Here is a 17,778-nt window from a genome sequence, read left to right as displayed (position 1 = left end):
AGCTGGTGTCATTTTTCTCAGCTTTAACAAAAATGGGGTCACTTGATTTAAGAGTGGCACCTGATAACTGCAAAAGAGCAAAAGTAACTTATTGCTGTCTCTGAAGAGCCAAGTAAATAACTACTGAACTGCTGCAAGAGCTCTCCTGAATCTTCTTCGGGTCAGAGTCAATGAAATCTTTCTCTAACCATGGAGAAGGAAATTAGGAGAGTTGAAAATGTTACCTTCAGAGAACAAGCTAACAGTTTTTGACTTTGCAAAGCCAACACAAGCATTTAAATTATGCTCAAATGGATTGTTTTTTTCCACTCTGCTGTACCACTCCAGCATCTGCTAGTAAAAAGGTGATGTCTGAGTTCGTAAGCATTATAGGTAGATGGAAGCAACACACAGGGTCAAGAGAAAAAGCAGCTTTTCTCAGTTCTAAACTATTACAACCTTTTTAAAATTTGCAGAGTGGAGTGAAGGTATGGTCTACCTAATTATTACAGGAAGGAAAATTGTATTGGCTCTTAAAGTAAATCGAGTTGTGGAAAGAACAAAAATGTTTTCAGTGTTGGTTATGATAGTTTGGCGTTCATTCTTCCAGAGCATTAATTTGCGATAGTAAATAATAGCATTTGTAGATGGCTCTTTTGTGGTTGTCTTTTCTGTGAAATAGGCAGAACGCTTTCTGCTGAAATCCTGATCTACCTTTTGTATGTCTACAGTCATATTAACCAGAAAACTCAGTTTGAAAACCCAGTATTGGAAGCCAAAAGGAAAAAACAGCTGGGACAGACTGATGGTGGCTCCTCAAAGTCAGGTATCACTGGATATTGTGTTCTTCATCACTAACATCTTTATCTGTGAGACTGCGTCATAAGTAACAGATTTTGGAATTCATCGAGGCATTAACCTCGTCTTTTTGCTGCCCATTGTGGTGTTGCCCTCCCAAATCTGTAGGCTTTTTTGAATGATCTTTTAATGTTAAAATTGAACTGAGACCTTAAGACTGCTTTAAAATAATTTTGATCGTTTGAAGCTGGTTGTCATAAGCAGCTTTTGAATATATGGAGAGTTAGAAGAGCCAGCTGGAAGATGCAGATAAAACCACACCTTGAATTTTATGCTTTTGATCTACTTTAAGCTTGGTATTCAAGGGTTAGAGTGTAAAACTGGGAACTGGAGGTGGGAGCTTTAATTCCAGCTCTGTCAAAATCTGTACTACAACACTCCTGGTGTTTCCAATTCACTTAACTCAGCTGTAAAATGAGTGTAACAGTGTCTTGTTTGCTTCACTCCATAACAGCGTTGCAGAGGTTAACCAGACAAATCATTAACCTTTATGACACCTTAAAACCAAACAAAAACCTTACCAAAACTAATTCTGGTTTCCTACCTTCATGTCTCTGTATTCCATAATTCAAAAGGACTGGAGAAGTCTGTCTTCACTAGAGATCCGTCCCAGCTCACAGGAGCCCTTATACGGACGTCGCTGAAAAAAAGTACGATGGGATTTGGCTTTACAATCATTGGAGGGGACAGACCTGATGAGTTTCTCCAGGTGAAGAATGTGTTAAAAGATGGACCTGCTGCACAAGATGGGAGAATCGCACCAGGTCAAGTATTATTTCTCTAAACTTCCATTTCCTGTGGTGCTCTTAGAGGCACGGGAGGCTCGATGGCTCCGTCCGCTGACTCTGAATAGAAGCACCTCACTAAATGAAATAATTTTCGTATTTGTGGAAGACCTATGCAGAGCAGTGGCTGAAAAGGAAAAGCAGCAATGTTCTAGGTGCAGATCTACTGTTTTGCAAAAAACCTGCAGCAGGAATGAGCGAGCAAAGCTGCGTGAACTGGCCAAGTGAGGAAAGGAGGGATGAAAGTACCTGCAATCCATGAAGAATTGCACACTTTTTCGTTGTTATTATACATTTATTTAAGTCAACTATAAGCTTACTGTAACATGTAGCTTACATACTAGAAAAGGCAAAATGCTTCTTTACATATCATGTAGGCTCTCTCACTCTTCAGATAAGAAGAGTTCATGCTTTTGATGATTTAATGCTATTTAGTTGTGAAATGAAACAATTTCCTGCTTTGTTGTTGGCCTATTGTTTGAACTCGTTTGTATGTGGTTCATTTTCCTCCTGTGTAAACATGGAGATGGTCCTGCCGCATTGTATTGTGGCGCACACACGCTGGAATGAAAAGATGCGTATCTGTTCCTGTTATTCTTGTAACAAGAGAATTCCCGGTTTACTGATGCCCCGGCATTTAAGTGATAAGACCGTTTGCTTGCTGGGAGTGTTGTATTGTAGATGCAAAGTTTCATGATCAAAATAATGCAAATTATGAAACGAGGTTTCAGGATCTGAAGCCTACTGCCACTTCATTTTGAAAATAGATCCTTAGCCATGTGTGGCAAGAGTGCAGAACGTGTGTGGGTGCAATCCTATCTTAAGTTCAGCCAGTCCTAAAATAAACGTAGGACCCCCCCCCAAAAAAAAAATCCGATTTATTCTGGATTGAGTTTAGGATGCTTACAATATGAATTAAAGTAGAAGACATCTGCTCGCAGTGTTGTGCGTGCACTGCTTCATCTCCTGTGGCTCTACAGTATCGTTTTTAAAATCTGCTGCAGATTAAACTTTATATATTTAGCACACTGTGTTCTGAGATGAAATAGAATCAATGCAACGAGGAAATCCTTTATGCTTTTTGGCAACAGATAGCCAAGAGGTAATAGCCCAGCCACCCTGTGGTGTTAGTTTTGAAGACTGGACGGCGATTCCCTCCAGTTGGGCTTTTGTTCTGAGGCTCAGAGCAACACCAGACAGGTGTGGGTGGTTTCATTCCTGTTTTTGACGCTGTTGAACTTTCTTTTGCAACAGGTGATGTCATTGTAGACATAAACGGAAGCTGCGTCCTTGGCCATACCCATGCGGATGTTGTCCAGATGTTTCAGCTCGTTCCCGTCAACCAGTACGTGAGCATGACTTTGTGTCGTGGTTATCCTCTTCCCGAGGACAACGAAGACCCCGTGGTGGATATAGTGACAGCCACACCTCTTATCAACGGACCGCCTGTGACCAAAGGAGACGTTTGTGTCACCAGCCAAGATCTAATAGCAGGAACAGTTGTGTTGGACCAGAATGGAAAAATGGGCCCTATGTTGGTCAACGGTCGCCTGAACGGCCCTTCCATGGACATGACTGAGCAGAGGATCTCCCTTGCGTCTTCCGGAGGCTCCCAGCCCGAGCTGGTCACCATTCCCCTGGTCAAAGGCCCTAAAGGCTTTGGGTTTGCCATTGCAGACAGTCCCACGGGACAGAAGGTGAAGATGATTTTAGACAGCCAGTGGTGCCAAGGCCTTCAGAAGGGGGACGTGATCAAGGAGATTTGCCATCAGAACGTACAGAGCTTGACACACCTGCAGGTGGTGGAGGTGCTGAAGCAGTTTCCAGTAGGAGCAGAGGTGCCGCTGCTCATTGTAAGAGGAGGTACATACGTAAATTTACAGTTGTCGTACACGGTTATGTGCTTTTTAAAATTCCCTTTTAAGTGTGGTATCTAAATCGTGTCCAGTCTTGGCAGCTAAGTAGCCGTTTATTATGTCTCTGAGCCATTATGTTCTATGTTTAATTTATACCCCTGAGTATTTTGGGTGAGAACATGTTGCTAGGGTTTGTTTTTTTTTTTTTCCAAAATTTTATGATGATATGTTTATGGACTGTCTCTTCCAAGTGCCTGGGGAGTGCTAGAGCAGAAATGTGGTCTCTAGCATAATACAAAGCGTATGATGGATGGGGTTTGCTGAGGCTCTTTAAATGTGTTCCAGTAAGTGCAGCTGCAGTGGACGGGTGGTTACAGGAGCTGGGAAGAAGCATCAGCAGTGAAGGCGGAGCTGATCCCTGGAAATACCTGAAAAATTCTCATTTTTGCATTTGCCTATTTATACCTCTTCATTGACCGTCAGTCACAGACCAGGACGCATCTTCTCCTCAAAAACTGACTGGTAGATCGTGTGCATTTGCCAGACAGAGCTGAATGAATTGCGAAGCGACACGTGGCTGCTTAGTGTCCCTTTAAGCTTCTATTGTAGCCCTGAGTGTCACTTCAAGCAGTCACTGACATGTGCAAAAATCTCCAGGTCTTTTTCTGTATAAATGCTACTATTCCTTAATCAGTGAAGGAGATAATTAGTTTTCTTTGGTAGCAAGTGAAATTCCTCTACAGAAATTCACAAAGTCTCCATATCCAATGAACTGATGTGTGTTTTGGTTGACCGGTGTCTAACAAAAAGAGAAATAGATGGTTTTTCGTTGTTGCACAGCTGGCAATTCTAATCGGAGACCTCTCTGAAGTGCTGGTTTTGGTCAAGTGAACATTCACTTTGCCATTTAAAAGAAGATTGAATGAGCAGTTATTATTTTCAACCTAGGAGGCGCTGATTGTGTTGCCTTAATGCTGTTTAAACTTTTGGTGATCAAGTACTGAAATTGCTTTCTACATTGTGTTTCCTTCAGGTCCACCTTCACCTACTAAAACTACCAAAGGGGTGAGTATCAGCCATGTGTTTAGATGTGTTTCTATGGAGAATATTCAGGGATTTTTGGTTGCAAAACAGCCTCATTAATATGGTGTACTTAACACAAAAGATTCCTTTGAGTTTTTTGAGTTGTTTAATGGAGGTGATGGATCTCTCTCTTCTTACCACTGAAGAATCAAGAACGTGGCAAAGATCTTGTATGACAAGAGGTGTAGTATTGTTGATTTGTCATGATTTTAAATACGACGTTGCTGCTTAAGTGCTATCATTATTTCCTTTCTTTACACTATACTTAAAACCACTGTGTGCCCACTTTGACCTGCCTTTGTAATCTCATCTCTGGATTTTAGTCCCTCTGGTCATCTGCAAGATGATTTAGCAAAACCACGTCTACTTAGCTGGCCCAAATTCATTGTCTTGAGTAACTGCTGTCAGAGTACCCACTAAAGGGAAAACAAATACAGTATGTATTTTTTTTTTCATTGCCGATTACCCGCATTAGTGAAATGGGATTTCTAAAGGAAGTTTATGATACTTCGATACTTCTCAGTCCTGGCATAGAATTAATGAACAGGTTAGTACTCCCAGTGCTTGCTTATCTTTAAATCCATATTTTCAGGTAGTCTCTGTGTAGCTGTACATTTCCAGCTTGATACTCAATATTCTTGGAAATTCGATCTTTTGGAGTATCTTTAATATATATTAGCTCAGTAAAGAATCCTGGGCTTAATCAAATACGCTCTGGCTTGCTAATGCTGATAGTAACGCATCTTTTTGTCATGAGCGCTTCTCTTACGAATTCGGCTAGTCAGTGAACAGAGCTGTTTCTTTAAAAATGTTTCTTGTACAGAACGAATTATTTCATTTTAGGAAAACCCCGTTACCAAATGTAGACGTGGCTTCTTTTTCTGTCCTTGTCTTGCTGTTTGAGTACTGAAGCCATGTTCCAGCAGGATACCCTGAGCACGCAAGTTCAGCGTGCTTGAAACCGCACGCCGTAAGATCTGCGGATTCCACTCCTTGCAAGCGTCCAGCTGCCAACGCTAAATAAATCTGCGTAAATCTCAGTGGTTTGAGGACAGGAGCCTGGTCAGCGCAGCTCCCGTGTCACTGTGCTCTGTGCAGGCTAAAAATACTTTGGACTCAGGGACTGGCATTCGAGCACACGTGCAGTAGCGATTTTCCACAGAGCACTCGATGTTCAGTGGCATTAAGCAGCGTGGCAAAATAATTCAGTTAAAAAGGCCAAGTTCTTGTGTTTATAAACATGCAAGAAGTGTCAAACTGCTGAACCCCCTGGGGGTTTTTCTTCTGCTCTTCATAAAAGGCCATCTCTAGGTCTGTTCTGCTTGTGCTTTCGTTTAACGTGCACAGACACATGCAGGCTACCGTGTTCCAGTTTTCTGGATTGGGTTTCAGCCCAGAATAAGTATTTAGAGTTACTTGAGTGCGTAAGCGATTGGAAATCAGGGTGGGAGACCACAAGCACGCTTGGCGTCCTTTGTGAAATACTATTAGGTGTGTTGCAGCTATCGGATCATAAGAGGAAAATGCAAATACTGACATCGGTCACTCCAAACCCCCTATCTAAGCCCAGTCTTCAGTAGAAATCTGTGGCATGTGAGGACGACTTCAGTGCAGTCAGACACGTACCTACCGGAAAAGCTACCTCGAGGTCTAATATTATTCCCCTGTTCCCTCGTTTTGCCCTACGTTTCACCTCCACATGATATTTATTGTCTTTGTGTGCACAAGTACGCAAGTTCAGTTGCGCTTTTGATTGAACTTGGGTTTTGTGGGGTGGGCTGTGTTGCAGAAGGACAAGCAGGACAGTTCGGGGAGTTTGGAAGCTCTTGGTGACCCCATCCCGCAGCCGATGCCGTTCCCACCCACTGCTGTGCGACCAGGCACTCCCAAACTAGACCCTTCCGAAGTCTACCTGAAGTCTAAGACTATGTATGAGGACAAACGTGAGTATTTCAGCTTCAACTTGGAAATATGCAGTTGTGAAGGAATTTTTTTATTTGTTGTGTGTGATAAAACCACTGCAACTACCGAGTCTGCTAAGCTCCTGTAAATAAAACATTTCAAGAAATGCGTAATCCATACAGAAATACTCCTTTAAAAAAAGTACAATATCCTTCAGCCATATTTATGGTAAAACAGTTAATCATAGAAGTGGTCTCAAGGATGATCTAGTTCTGAAGCAAACTGAAGCAGATCTGACCATTTTGGATTTTCCAGAAGGTAGCTCTGATGTGTATTACAGACCAGATTTGATCCTGCCCCACCATACGAATGCAGCCATGGTTTCTCCTCTGGCATTCGTCAATCCATCCTATCCTTTTTCAGCCTTTTCTTGAAAATTTATTTTTCCGTTTTGGAAAGAGGACATCACTGAGTTATTTACTCTGTTTCTAGTGACTGTGTTCCGTCAATAGGAAGAGTTAGACTGTGCCACAAAAACATAATCTTTCAATAATCTAAGATAGCTCCTTACATGTTTTGAAATGTTGCTTTGTCTTAGCTCCAAACACAAGAGATTTGGATGTTTTCCTCCGAAAACAAGAGTCGGGCTTTGGTTTCCGGGTGCTCGGAGGGGATGGACCAGACCAGCCTGTAAGTGAAGCAGTTTATGGTTGCCTACGTGTTATCTTACGGTATTGCTGTTAGAATAATTCCTACTCTGTCGTCCTGATTTCCCTCTCATTCTAAACAGTTCAGCAATGTCAAAATTGATCAGTAACTGCCTGTAAAGGTGAAGAATTGGTTCAGGTTGCCTTTCTTTTCTTCCTCTTCGTGGCTGACTTTAATCTGCAAGGTTCCCGTGCCCTCTCCGTTATCTTGAGTCTGTCTTTGGCAGCGGTTTTCTCTGCCAGGCTGATAACGCTGATGGTGTTTCTGTGCTTGTTGCTGTGTCTCAGGAGCACTTTGCCCATTGCCACTTGATCCCCACTGTGTTCTTGGCACAAAATGCTCGTCCGGGGAGCAGGCGGCTGGAAAGGAGCTGCTGTTCCCTCCCAGAACGTGGTCAGGCCGCTCTTTGGATGCAGCCCAGTGAAACAAGGCAACATTTGGGCTTGTCTTGTACGACTTTTCCCCCATCTCTCCCACCAAATTTTCAAAAATGCGTTTGGTTCTGTGAGTCAGCGCGGTTTCTGGTGGATTCATCTCAAGGAGACAAGCGCAGCCTTTCCAGTGCGCTCTTCCAGGCTTTTATTTGCCTTGTGTTTTTCCCTCTCATCTCAGAAAATACAGAGTATGGCACTTCAGGATTTTCATGAAGGCCTTGAAGCGGAGCCTGTTAAGACTGGCTGCCTTCTGCAAGTGGTATTTTGCATTGTAACTGGTGTCAAAATGTAGCTCTGGTGTTTGCACAGGAGGAGGAATACAGGCAAATGCCAGTGCAGAAACCCCTGGGCAATCAGTTCCTCTGACATCAGGCTTTAGGAGACTCCTCTATTTCCAAAAAGGCAAAAATTTCTCTCTGGGAAGAAGTGCTAAGACTTGTACCATATGTCAGGGGCCATTCCCTCAGCTGCCAACTTAAGAGGAAAAGCTTTTGGAACAGATACAGTTTTCTGATTGCAGTTAAGGAATACGGGATTTTTTCAGCCTTTTTTTTCTATCCTTTTCTGTTTTTTCTCCTTAAAAGAAGAACAAAACCAAAGAATTTTACTTCTGTTGCACTTTCTAGCATTCGTGGTGTTTTGTTTCCATAGCAGCCGTAGCCGGTGGTAAGTCCAAGCTAATGGCAGGAATGCTGCGTGCGGATGATCTGCCCACATGGCTTCACTTCCAAAAACTACCGGCCATAATTATCTTAATCTTCCATTTAACTCGAATGCGATTCTAACACATGAAGGAGTGTGTGGTGTTCTTATCCGTGGTATATTTAGTAGCACTTTATGAGGTGGGGGTAGAGAAAATTGATAAGAGGAGTGCAGCTGTTTAGATTAATTATCGCCAAAAGCTGCACGCTGAAAAAACTTCAAGCGTGGAACTGTCTGAGCAGCTTTTCAGAAGGAAATTTGAGTTCTTTCGAAAGCTTTTACTTCTTCCCCAGTCACTCTGGCCTAGATTTGGTAGGAAAAAAAATAAAGTAAGTAGAATGAATGACAGAGGCTTTCATTTGAATAATGCCTGGGAAATCATATATATGCAATAAGTACACAGTGTATGCTTATATCAAAAGCTGGGCTTTCTAACAAACTGACAAATACGCTCAGGAGATAGTGATACTTCCAGAATCCATGGAAATAAGGATTAAAAAACCCCCAAAACTTTTAAGTATTTACTGAATGCTTTGAGCCCCCAAATTGTATCCACCAAGTCGGCGTGTGCAAAGTGCGCTTGCTGGTTACCTTTCTGCTGGAATTGACATATAATCTTTAAAAATATCTTCCCCAAAGCCCTCGTCTGTTTGGTTTCACCTGGATTCCGCCCCTGGCGAGTTCTGGTGAATCCATGTTCTGCCGAATCCGCGTTCTGCCATCCAACCCCCCTGACTCTGCTCTGCCGACAGATCTACATCGGAGCCATAATCCCGCTGGGAGCGGCAGAAAAGGACGGCAGGCTGCGAGCTGCGGACGAGCTGATGTGTATCGATGGAGTCCCCGTCAAAGGGAAGTCGCACAAGCAAGTTTTGGACTTGATGACCAGCGCTGCTCGCAACGGGCAGGTGCTGCTCACGGTCCGCAGGAAGATCTTCTTTGGCGGTACGTGTCTGTCTGTCCTGAGAGGGTCCTGCGGGGCGCAGGTCTGGCTAAAGGAACACTTGGGGTTTTGTAATCGGGTCAACTAAAGCTGCTCTGAAACTTCTCAGTTATTGCACTCGAGCTGAGCAGCCTGAGGTTGAGGAGGGTCAGCTATAATGCTGAGTGGGTGGACAAAAGCAGAATTTAGTAAGTGATGCTTTGGTGCTTGCACAGCTCACACAGGTAAGGCTCTGAAAGTAATGATGGCAGTGGCGTTTTCTTCAAATCTTTTTGCAGGTATTAGTTAGAACAGCCACTAATGCTATACAAATCAAGTAATAACACAGTCTCTTTTCTGTACAATATACTGTACTCTCAAATCTTTCAGCATCTATGCGCGGCAGGAATAAGTGCATTCAAACCAGAGGTGACTCAGGGCAGCGTCTGGTGATTCTGCAGTTTTAGATCAACGTCCAGATCGGCAGTGGACAGAAGATTATTGTCCTTAACTCAGTGACACTGATCGTGTGAATGATAGAGCTGGAAAGGGGGTTCAGAACTGGGAACGGTCCCCTGTTCCAATCAGCAACCAATGTTGTTTTTCCATTGCGTTATTCAACCATTAATTCTGAGTATATACAAGAAAAAGGAAAAAGTACTTTTGAGATTAATTCTCCATTTCTTTAAGGTGCCTTCCGGTAGATGGACTACTTTGGGACCAAAATTTTATGGGTTTCCTAAAAGAAAACCTGGCTTAAGTCTTCAAACTGCCTTTTGAAAAACATTTCCGTTGTTCCAAGCAAACAGTTGTTCCTCACTTAACATTGCAATAGTTGCAGTGTGTAGCTGGATCTCTGCTGTAGATCTTGTAGTATGCAGAAAAGCCCTGAATTTTTTTTCTTTTTTTTCTTTTTTTACTATAAAAAGGTATCAGATCGCTCTGACAAAGTCTGTGTACACGCTGCCAAGTCTGTCAAGCTGTGTGCAACGGGCTTTCCTTGCATAAATACGCACACCTGTGTGGGACCCTGGGCCTTTGAAGGCTTTATCCTCCATCTGATTTCCATTTGATCCAAACTGTATTGTTAATAAACTGACCCCTTACTGTCCCAGGCAGCCAGTGCTCCCTTATGCTGGCGCCGATACTGAGATGCAGGTTTTGCTGTAGTTGCTTGATAAATCAGCAGTGTTGTTTTTGCCTTATTTGTTGTTTGTCTCTTACCTGCAAGGGGAAAAGCAAACGGAGGAGGAGGAGTCGCAGCCTGTCCTGACGCAGAACGGTTCTCCCCGACCGAATCGAGCAGATCTTGCAAACCAGCAATCCCCGGAGGTCTATGACGTCCGTCTGCAGCGGAAGGAGAACGAAGGATTTGGCTTCGTCATCCTCACCTCAAAGAACAAACCTCCTCCTGGTGGTAAGTGCCATGTTCTGGCATCATGGTCACCGCCACTCGCTGTTCGGTGCTTGTACCACGGTGTCGGTGTGAGAGCAGGGCTGGGGCTTGCCCGAACAGGTAGAATTTCTTATTTTGGGGGTCTGAGAAAACAGAGACCGCAGCACTTGGAAGAAAACAATGAAGTTGTTACTGTCAGGCAGGGCGTTTGTCTGGAAGGATCATCAAAATGAAAAAGTAGCACGCTCTGATGTTATAGCTCTGATATATGGACATGGCTTCAGGCATAGTTGTAAAGATAAACGGCAAAATAACCGAGGCTAAAAGGGAAAATAAAAAGAAGTAGTGTGAGCAGAAGCTGTTTGCAGGAAGCCCTGGAGTCCAGCTCAGCCGATGGGAAGATCCCGCGCGGGACCAGGTCCGCTCGGCGCAAGCGGGTGCGTTTCTGTTCCTTGTGCTGGCGGCGGCTGCTCCCCTGCAGTGCCAGGAAAGGCAACTGAACGGTTTTGTGCATGAGGTGGCGAGTAGGATCATCTTTCTGAGATTCATTCCCTTGGGCCGTCAGGTTTGGGTTATCTGTGTCAGGCCTCGAAACACAAACCAGCTCAGAGTGTTCACCCACAGACTCAATTCTCTGACACTGAAACACACGTAACTCCTGAGATCCTTACTCAATTCCTTTAGTTCTTAGTGTAAATCACTCTTCTGAAACTTTCTCAGCTGGTTCCAGACAGACGTAATGAAGCGTTGCAAGTTCATCTCTTTTTTATTGAGCCTCAGACACTTCCTTCTGTTTTCCACTTCATTTTACTGCACAATAAAAAACCAGCAGGAGCACAGAAAAAAAAAATCTGTTTCTAAATAGCATCGTGCTGAATTCATATGATATATATTTAGAGTGTGATGCAGTCTTGGCTCAGATGGCACCTTTTCAGGAATGTTAAAGCCAGCTGCTCTGGGATGCGCAGTGGTGGGATGTGCAGCGGCCGTGGTCCATGCACGAAGCTGCTGTCACGTTTCCATGGCAACGACAGAGCAAGATGTCACCCCCCATGCGTGATGCTGCGCAGATGATCGTGTCCCACGTCAGAGTGGCCACGGGTTGACGGTGTGTCGTCTGGTCAGTCAGATATTAAGAAAAAATATTATAAACAGAATTATTCTAGAACATATTGGTGTTCTGCTACAATATAACTATTACACACAACATTTTGTGTGAGGAGCTGCTGCAAATCCCTGTTTATTTGATACTAGAACTGAAAGTGGAAGGCAACTGAAAGCAATTCAAGTGCTGGAAACATAAGCCCTGTGGTCTGGGCTGTTTCTGACACGCAGGAAAAGAGACGCTGGTGCATCCGCAGGCTCTGTTGTGCAGAACTTTTCCGTGCCGCGGTTTAACATGAAGCTCCTGTGTTCTTGTAAAGCCAGGATATTTTAAAACAAGTAATCAGCAATTGAGGCTGCAGCCCTGCAGTGCTGTACTCTTCACAGTTGGCTCTTAGGTTTATGTAATACTTAAAAACCCAGTCTATTAAGGGAAGTGTAATTAAAATTTAAACTCATGGTGAATACTAGGAGGCATCAATGTCTGTTACTTCACAGTAACTTCTGCTCATTAAAACAATCCATGATCGCTTTTCAATCTTGGGTGGCTGAGGATGCTGTGAAAGGGTTTCAGATGTGCTGTCGTGGATTTGAAAAGCCAGCTGATAATCCTGAGAAGCGCATGATGTTCCTCACCTCTGCGATCCCTCAGAGGAGAGCGTGTTTGGGGGAGCAGCCGCTACAGCAAACAGGGATTCATCAAACCATTGGAGATGCAAACAGGCTTGTACATGAAGTACCAGGAGGAACGTTTATGGAACGTGTGGAGGTCAGTCTGGAGAGGTGTTTGGGAACGAGGTACCAAGGAGCGGTGCAGTGGTTCCTGCACAGAAGAGCCCCGATGAGTGATCTGGGAAGGACAGGAGCCAATTTCGCTATGCTTTCAGGCATCCAGCTGAACGAAAGGCTGTTTTAGATGCATGGGAAAGCACGCTGACTGATGCGCTTTGACGTAACGTGGATCCGCTCTGGCAAAGCCACGTCAGCACGCAGGCAGCTCCGCGAGCCGCTCTCTTGCCCCAGGTTTTGATCGGCTCCTGCCGTCACGATGGCATCTCGCTGGCTGCCGAGTGCCATCTGCCGTGCTGACGTCCGGCTCAGCAAACCGTAAAACCAGATCTCTCCCCGAGCACCAGCACAGGGCTGGGAGAGGTGCTGGAGCGGAGCATCCCTCCCTCCTTCTGCCTTTTAACTTCTGCTCATTCCTGCATCCATGTTCACCTCCGGGAAAGTAACTCAGAAGAGTCTGGATACAGAGCAGAGTGTCACCATGGGCTGAAATGACGAAAACAAGCCAGGAGAGCTCGCTAAAGTTCAAGACGATGATTCCAGGTGCACGTTCATCTCAGCAGGAACAGGGGCCGTGTCTGTGCGGAGCTGATCTGCACAACTTGCTGTGCTGAGGTCGCTGCTGGGGTGCTCACCAGGTTACTAAGACAGTCCCTGGTAGGAGAAGTTTCATTTCCTTTTGAAGTGTGTTTAGGGCTTATTTTTTTGGTTGTAAGGAGGAAGAATTAACCCGTGCGTCCAGATTTCGCACGACTGTGTTAAACCGAGTGTCCATAACTGTCTCTGAGTCCACGCGGTGCCCCAGGGAATGGAAAACAACACGTTAGGAGCGAGAAAACAAACTGCTTCAAAGCGCTCCTGGGAGACGTGGTCTTATTCATCCCTTTGCAGATGTGACCCATTTCCTTCCCATGTTTTGCTTTAGGCACAACACCTTGTATGTGACAAGGCCGTGCTGTCAGGGGTTGCTGTTCTCGTTCATTCAGTAGAATGAAGGGGTTTTTTGTTATTTGGTTATTTGCAGGTTTTTCTTGTGCTACCAGTGCCGTGCTTCGGAGCAGGAGCGGTCTGTGGGCCGACTGTGGCAGTTCTGGGCCTGGGTGGTGCTTATACGGATATTAATTGTGTTGCCATGTCTGTTCTTGATTTCCTAGTGATTCCTCACAAGATCGGACGAGTTATAGAGGGGAGCCCAGCCGACCAGTGCGGGAAGCTCAAAGTGGGGGACCGCATCTCGGCGGTGAACGGCCAGTCCATCGTGGAGCTCTCGCACGACAGCATCGTGCAGCTCATCAAGGACGCGGGCAATGTGGTGACCCTGACGGTGGTGGCCGAGGAAGGTGAGGAGGGAGCGCGGCCTCAGCGGGTGGATGTGCCCCGCCACGCTGCCAGAGCCTGACGTTTGTAACTTTGGGAGTTAATTCACGTAAAGTGGAGGATTTTAAGGTGTTTGGAGATGAGAGTGAAGCTCAGCCGTTTGCTCTGGAAGAGCTGAAGGCAGGTGGGGCAGAGAAAGGCAGCTGCTGAGGTGGTTGTACTGGAAAATGAAGTACAAGTAACCTGGGGTAGTGGAAGGTGTCCCTGCCCATGGCAGCGGGGTTGGAATGATGTGGCCTTTGAGGTCCCTTCCAACCCAAACCATTTTATGACTCCGGTAACAATACAGCACAGGGTAAGAGAAGTTCTCATGGTTTCTAACATGAGAGAGGATCATGCTCCCGGGGAAACATGGTCTGTCCAGACCTTGTATTCCTCAACCAAAGAGAAATGGCCTCTCCTGGGGGACCTACAGCTGACATAGGATGATGGTCAAACAGAAAATCTTCCTGCCCTCGTACATGGATGATCCCTCGCTGCTGCGGTGGCTGCCAGGAGCAATGTCCCAGGTGAGGGATGTGCCCTCGGATGCTCTGAGGCCACAGGGACACCACCTCCCCAGGTCCTCCCCATTTAGCTACCGAGTTTTTCCTTCCCGCCATGTTAAAACACACAAATTCCCTCATGCCGCATCCCTGGGGTAAGGGAGAAAGATGCTGTAGTTCTGTCTGCTAAAACTACCCTTTGAAAAACGGTGACATCCCACCATGAAAACCGCGCACGGGGTTTTGCTGCGGAACCTGGAGGCTGCTGGCGAATTCCCCACGCGTAAGTGCCGCGTCAATATTTGTGACTATTTGTGAGTATTTGTGACTGCGACGTCCCCTCTTTGGAGAGGCCGTATTTTTAATGAAAGCTCCCATGCAACATTGTGCTCAGTGTGATATTGTTCCTACACAGGCAGTTCACTATAAATATGTAAAATCCAGTCATTTGAAGAGAAAAGCTGTTTCCTGACCCTGCTCACCACTGCGTTTTTCTGGATTGTTGCTTGTGGGTTTAATTAAACTCACTATCGTTATTTTGTCAGAAAGTTGGTTTTCTTCACCTTTTAAATAATAAACACCTAAAACCAGAATGTGAATAAAGCCAACAGATCATTCTCTAATTTCACATTCATTGCAAATATTTAACATGCTCTCTCAGCCTATAATACAGAATTTCAAAGACTTTATTTTCCTTTTAATGCTTGAAGCAGAGAGACTTCCATTTTTCTGTTAAGATTTTCTTTTTTATCAAATCTAATTCATTCTGCTTTGAAGGGACATTCCCCAAAGCAGTTGCCCAGAGCAATGCTTATAATGCAACTGAAGTCTGAGTTTGTTGCATTAAATCCGTTTCTCTGCAGCTCTTAATCAGCTTTGTTTTCAAAATAAGCTTTCTGAATCCAACATTTTTGTCCCTTATTTATGCATGAGCTGGACTCTGGGTAAGAATTTAGCTTTTCCCACTTCCACATTTACAGATTGGGAGCCAAAATGTAGAAATAAAACAAGAAACTGAGGAGAATCAACAAAGAGAGGGAGGGGGAAAAGTCCGATGTGAAGGATTTTGTGATGCAGGATTCACCTCCAAAGACAAAAATGCCCGTTTTACCAGAAGCTGTTCAGCATCACGAAGCATAAACCTTGGCAGCGTTTTCTGTTCCCCGATGCATCATCCTCAGCGCTGTCCCCCGAGATCCTTGTTGTGCCCCTTCCCGCTCCCTCCAGCTCCCGCAGACGTGTGATCTTTGCTTTTCATACGAATAAATGAATTCCACTTCACGCGCCAGCAGCCATTCTTTAGCATTTTTCACAAAAGCAGGAGCCCTGTCAGCTTCTGTCACGTATTAGCTGGAAACACAGGAGAGCAGGCTGGAGAAACTGTACAAACAGATGGCATTTTTCTTGCCTGTGCTTCTAAATTAAAACTCCGAGTATAAAGCGGGAGTAAAAGTTGACATTTCGTTTCTAGAGAAAAACCTCTTTAAGGCACGTTGTAGTAACAGCACCAAGCGGTGCTGTGAAGGCCTTCTGAGATTTTGCATTCCTGAGAAATTCAGTGTTATAATATGCATTGTGTTTTCCTTCCCTTAAGATGCTGAAGCGTTTTGTATATTTTACGTGGGTTGGTTTGTTCTGAAGTGAGAAATGCAGTAAAGTGATGTGCCTGGGAGAGGACTGGGACATCTCTAGTGGGGGTTCTTGGTCTAAAACCCCTCTGTTTCTGCCTCATTTTGTTAAAATTGTGGTGTTTTTCTAAGGAAAAGGAGCATAGGTAAGAATAAAATTTATTCCTTGGGTTCCTGGCGTTAGACCCGGGAAAATCCCCTTCACGCTGTGGCGAGCCTGGGATGCTGCAGTGGTGGCATCCGCAGGACGCTGATGGTGACTGTGCCTGGCTTGATATTTGGGAAGAAAAATGTATTTATGGAAAAGGCTGTGGGGCATTGGAACAGGCTGCCCAGGGCAGTGCTGGAGTCACCATCCCTGGAGGGGTTGGACAGGCGGAGATGAGGTCCTCAGGACGTGGGGCAGTGCCAGGGGTGGGTTGTGGTTGGACTCGATGATCTTGAGGGGCTTTTCCAACCCAAATGATTCTGTGGAGCTCTCTCTGACTGTTGGTTTTGTTTGAATTTATTAGAACACCGTGGTCCTCCATCGGGAACGAACTCGGCCAGGCAGAGCCCAGCTCCGCAGCACCGGCCGCTGGGACCAGCACAGCCCAGCGCTCCCAGCACAGACAGGTACTGGGTTTGGCGAAAGGAACTGGGAGCAGCTAGAAAAGCTTGACCAGAGGGATGGCGAATTCCCAGGTAACATCCGCATCCTTTTACCTCCTTGCAGGGGAACTACGGAAGGTGAAGCTGGAAAAGAAGGTTCCAATAGTTACAGACTCTCCTGGCCTGAGCACAAGCACTTGACACAACCCGATGGTGGCGTTGCTGCAGCTGTTGGGAGCCGACATTCCCAGGTACGGGTGACCAGCCAGAGGCTGCAGAGACGTCCAAAATACTCCTCCATCAAGACACTGCACAGCGGCATTGCCACAGTGTTCACAAGCAGAACAATAAAACATTTCCCTGGCAGATGTGGGTAGAAAAGCTGTGTATAAAAATGCACCAAAGTGTTTTTGCTAATGTCTTGAATTCTATTATCTCCTTAGTATAGTTGAATACTCATAATTAGAAAAGAAACACTCATGAGTAGTGACAATTTCAGTTTAAATCATGGATTGCATGTTTTTCAAAATACAGAAGTGTGTGAAGAATTTTTCCGGAAAAAGACACGTTTAAATCTGCCTGCGAGTCCTCATCTCTTTTTTCTCTGATTCCCGCACAGAATCCTGGCTGTTTCCCAGTGGAGCTGGAAAGGGGCCCTCGCGGGTTTGGATTCAGCCTCCGAGGAGGGAAGGAATACAACATGGGCTTATTCATCCTGCGGCTCGCTGAGGATGGGCCGGCTGTCAAAGACGGGAGAGTCCACGTGAGTTTGGCCGCTCTCATCAGTTTGTTGATCAAGTCGGCTTTTTGACGCATTAATTTACCTATAGGGGCAACAAACTGTGTGTGGTCCCGGGGGGCAGAGCAGTTACTCGAGATACTTTTGGACAAATTGCCCAGCGGAGCAGGAAGGAGAATCACTGTCCAAGTCAGCGGATTTGTAGGGAATGTTTGTGTGTATATTGAGCTGTTGCTGTGCAGCGTTTGAAGGTATAAGCCTAACTTTTTTCAAATATTATTCTGCTAATTCCTATGCTTGTTTAAGGAATTCGCTTTCAAATGTTGTAGTAAAAGCAAAATAGGTGGGTACAATGCCCCGCGGTGTGCTGGTGGCCGAGGAGCAGGGTCCCCAGCCCTGTGCCGTGTCCCCGGCAGCTCGGGGCGCAGAGCTGCTCGGGG

General features: G+C 45.3%; 1 protein-coding gene across 2 annotated transcripts in view; it reads left to right on the top strand.

Annotated features, from left to right (window-relative positions):
- MAGI3 (membrane associated guanylate kinase, WW and PDZ domain containing 3) overlaps positions 1-17,778 on the top strand; it is a 60,809-nt gene that overhangs the window by 37,490 nt on the left and 5,541 nt on the right. For both annotated transcript variants that reach the window (XM_065649705.1, XM_065649706.1), the window contains exons 8-19: positions 711-805; positions 1,413-1,601; positions 2,877-3,485; positions 4,512-4,543; positions 6,351-6,504; positions 7,062-7,153; positions 9,060-9,252; positions 10,461-10,646; positions 13,673-13,858; positions 16,521-16,623; positions 16,724-16,850; positions 17,219-17,362. In XM_065649705.1, coding sequence (XP_065505777.1) covers positions 711-805; positions 1,413-1,601; positions 2,877-3,485; positions 4,512-4,543; positions 6,351-6,504; positions 7,062-7,153; positions 9,060-9,252; positions 10,461-10,646; positions 13,673-13,858; positions 16,521-16,623; positions 16,724-16,850; positions 17,219-17,362 — 2,110 coding nt within the window. The remainder of the gene's footprint in view (positions 1-710; positions 806-1,412; positions 1,602-2,876; positions 3,486-4,511; positions 4,544-6,350; positions 6,505-7,061; positions 7,154-9,059; positions 9,253-10,460; positions 10,647-13,672; positions 13,859-16,520; positions 16,624-16,723; positions 16,851-17,218; positions 17,363-17,778) is intronic.

This window comes from Caloenas nicobarica, chromosome 21 (genome assembly GCF_036013445.1).
Source record: "Caloenas nicobarica isolate bCalNic1 chromosome 21, bCalNic1.hap1, whole genome shotgun sequence".
NCBI classification, from domain to species: Eukaryota; Metazoa; Chordata; class Aves; order Columbiformes; family Columbidae; genus Caloenas; species Caloenas nicobarica.
The sequence above is the reverse complement of the archived record's forward strand: the minus strand, read 5'-3'. Positions and strand labels throughout refer to the sequence as shown.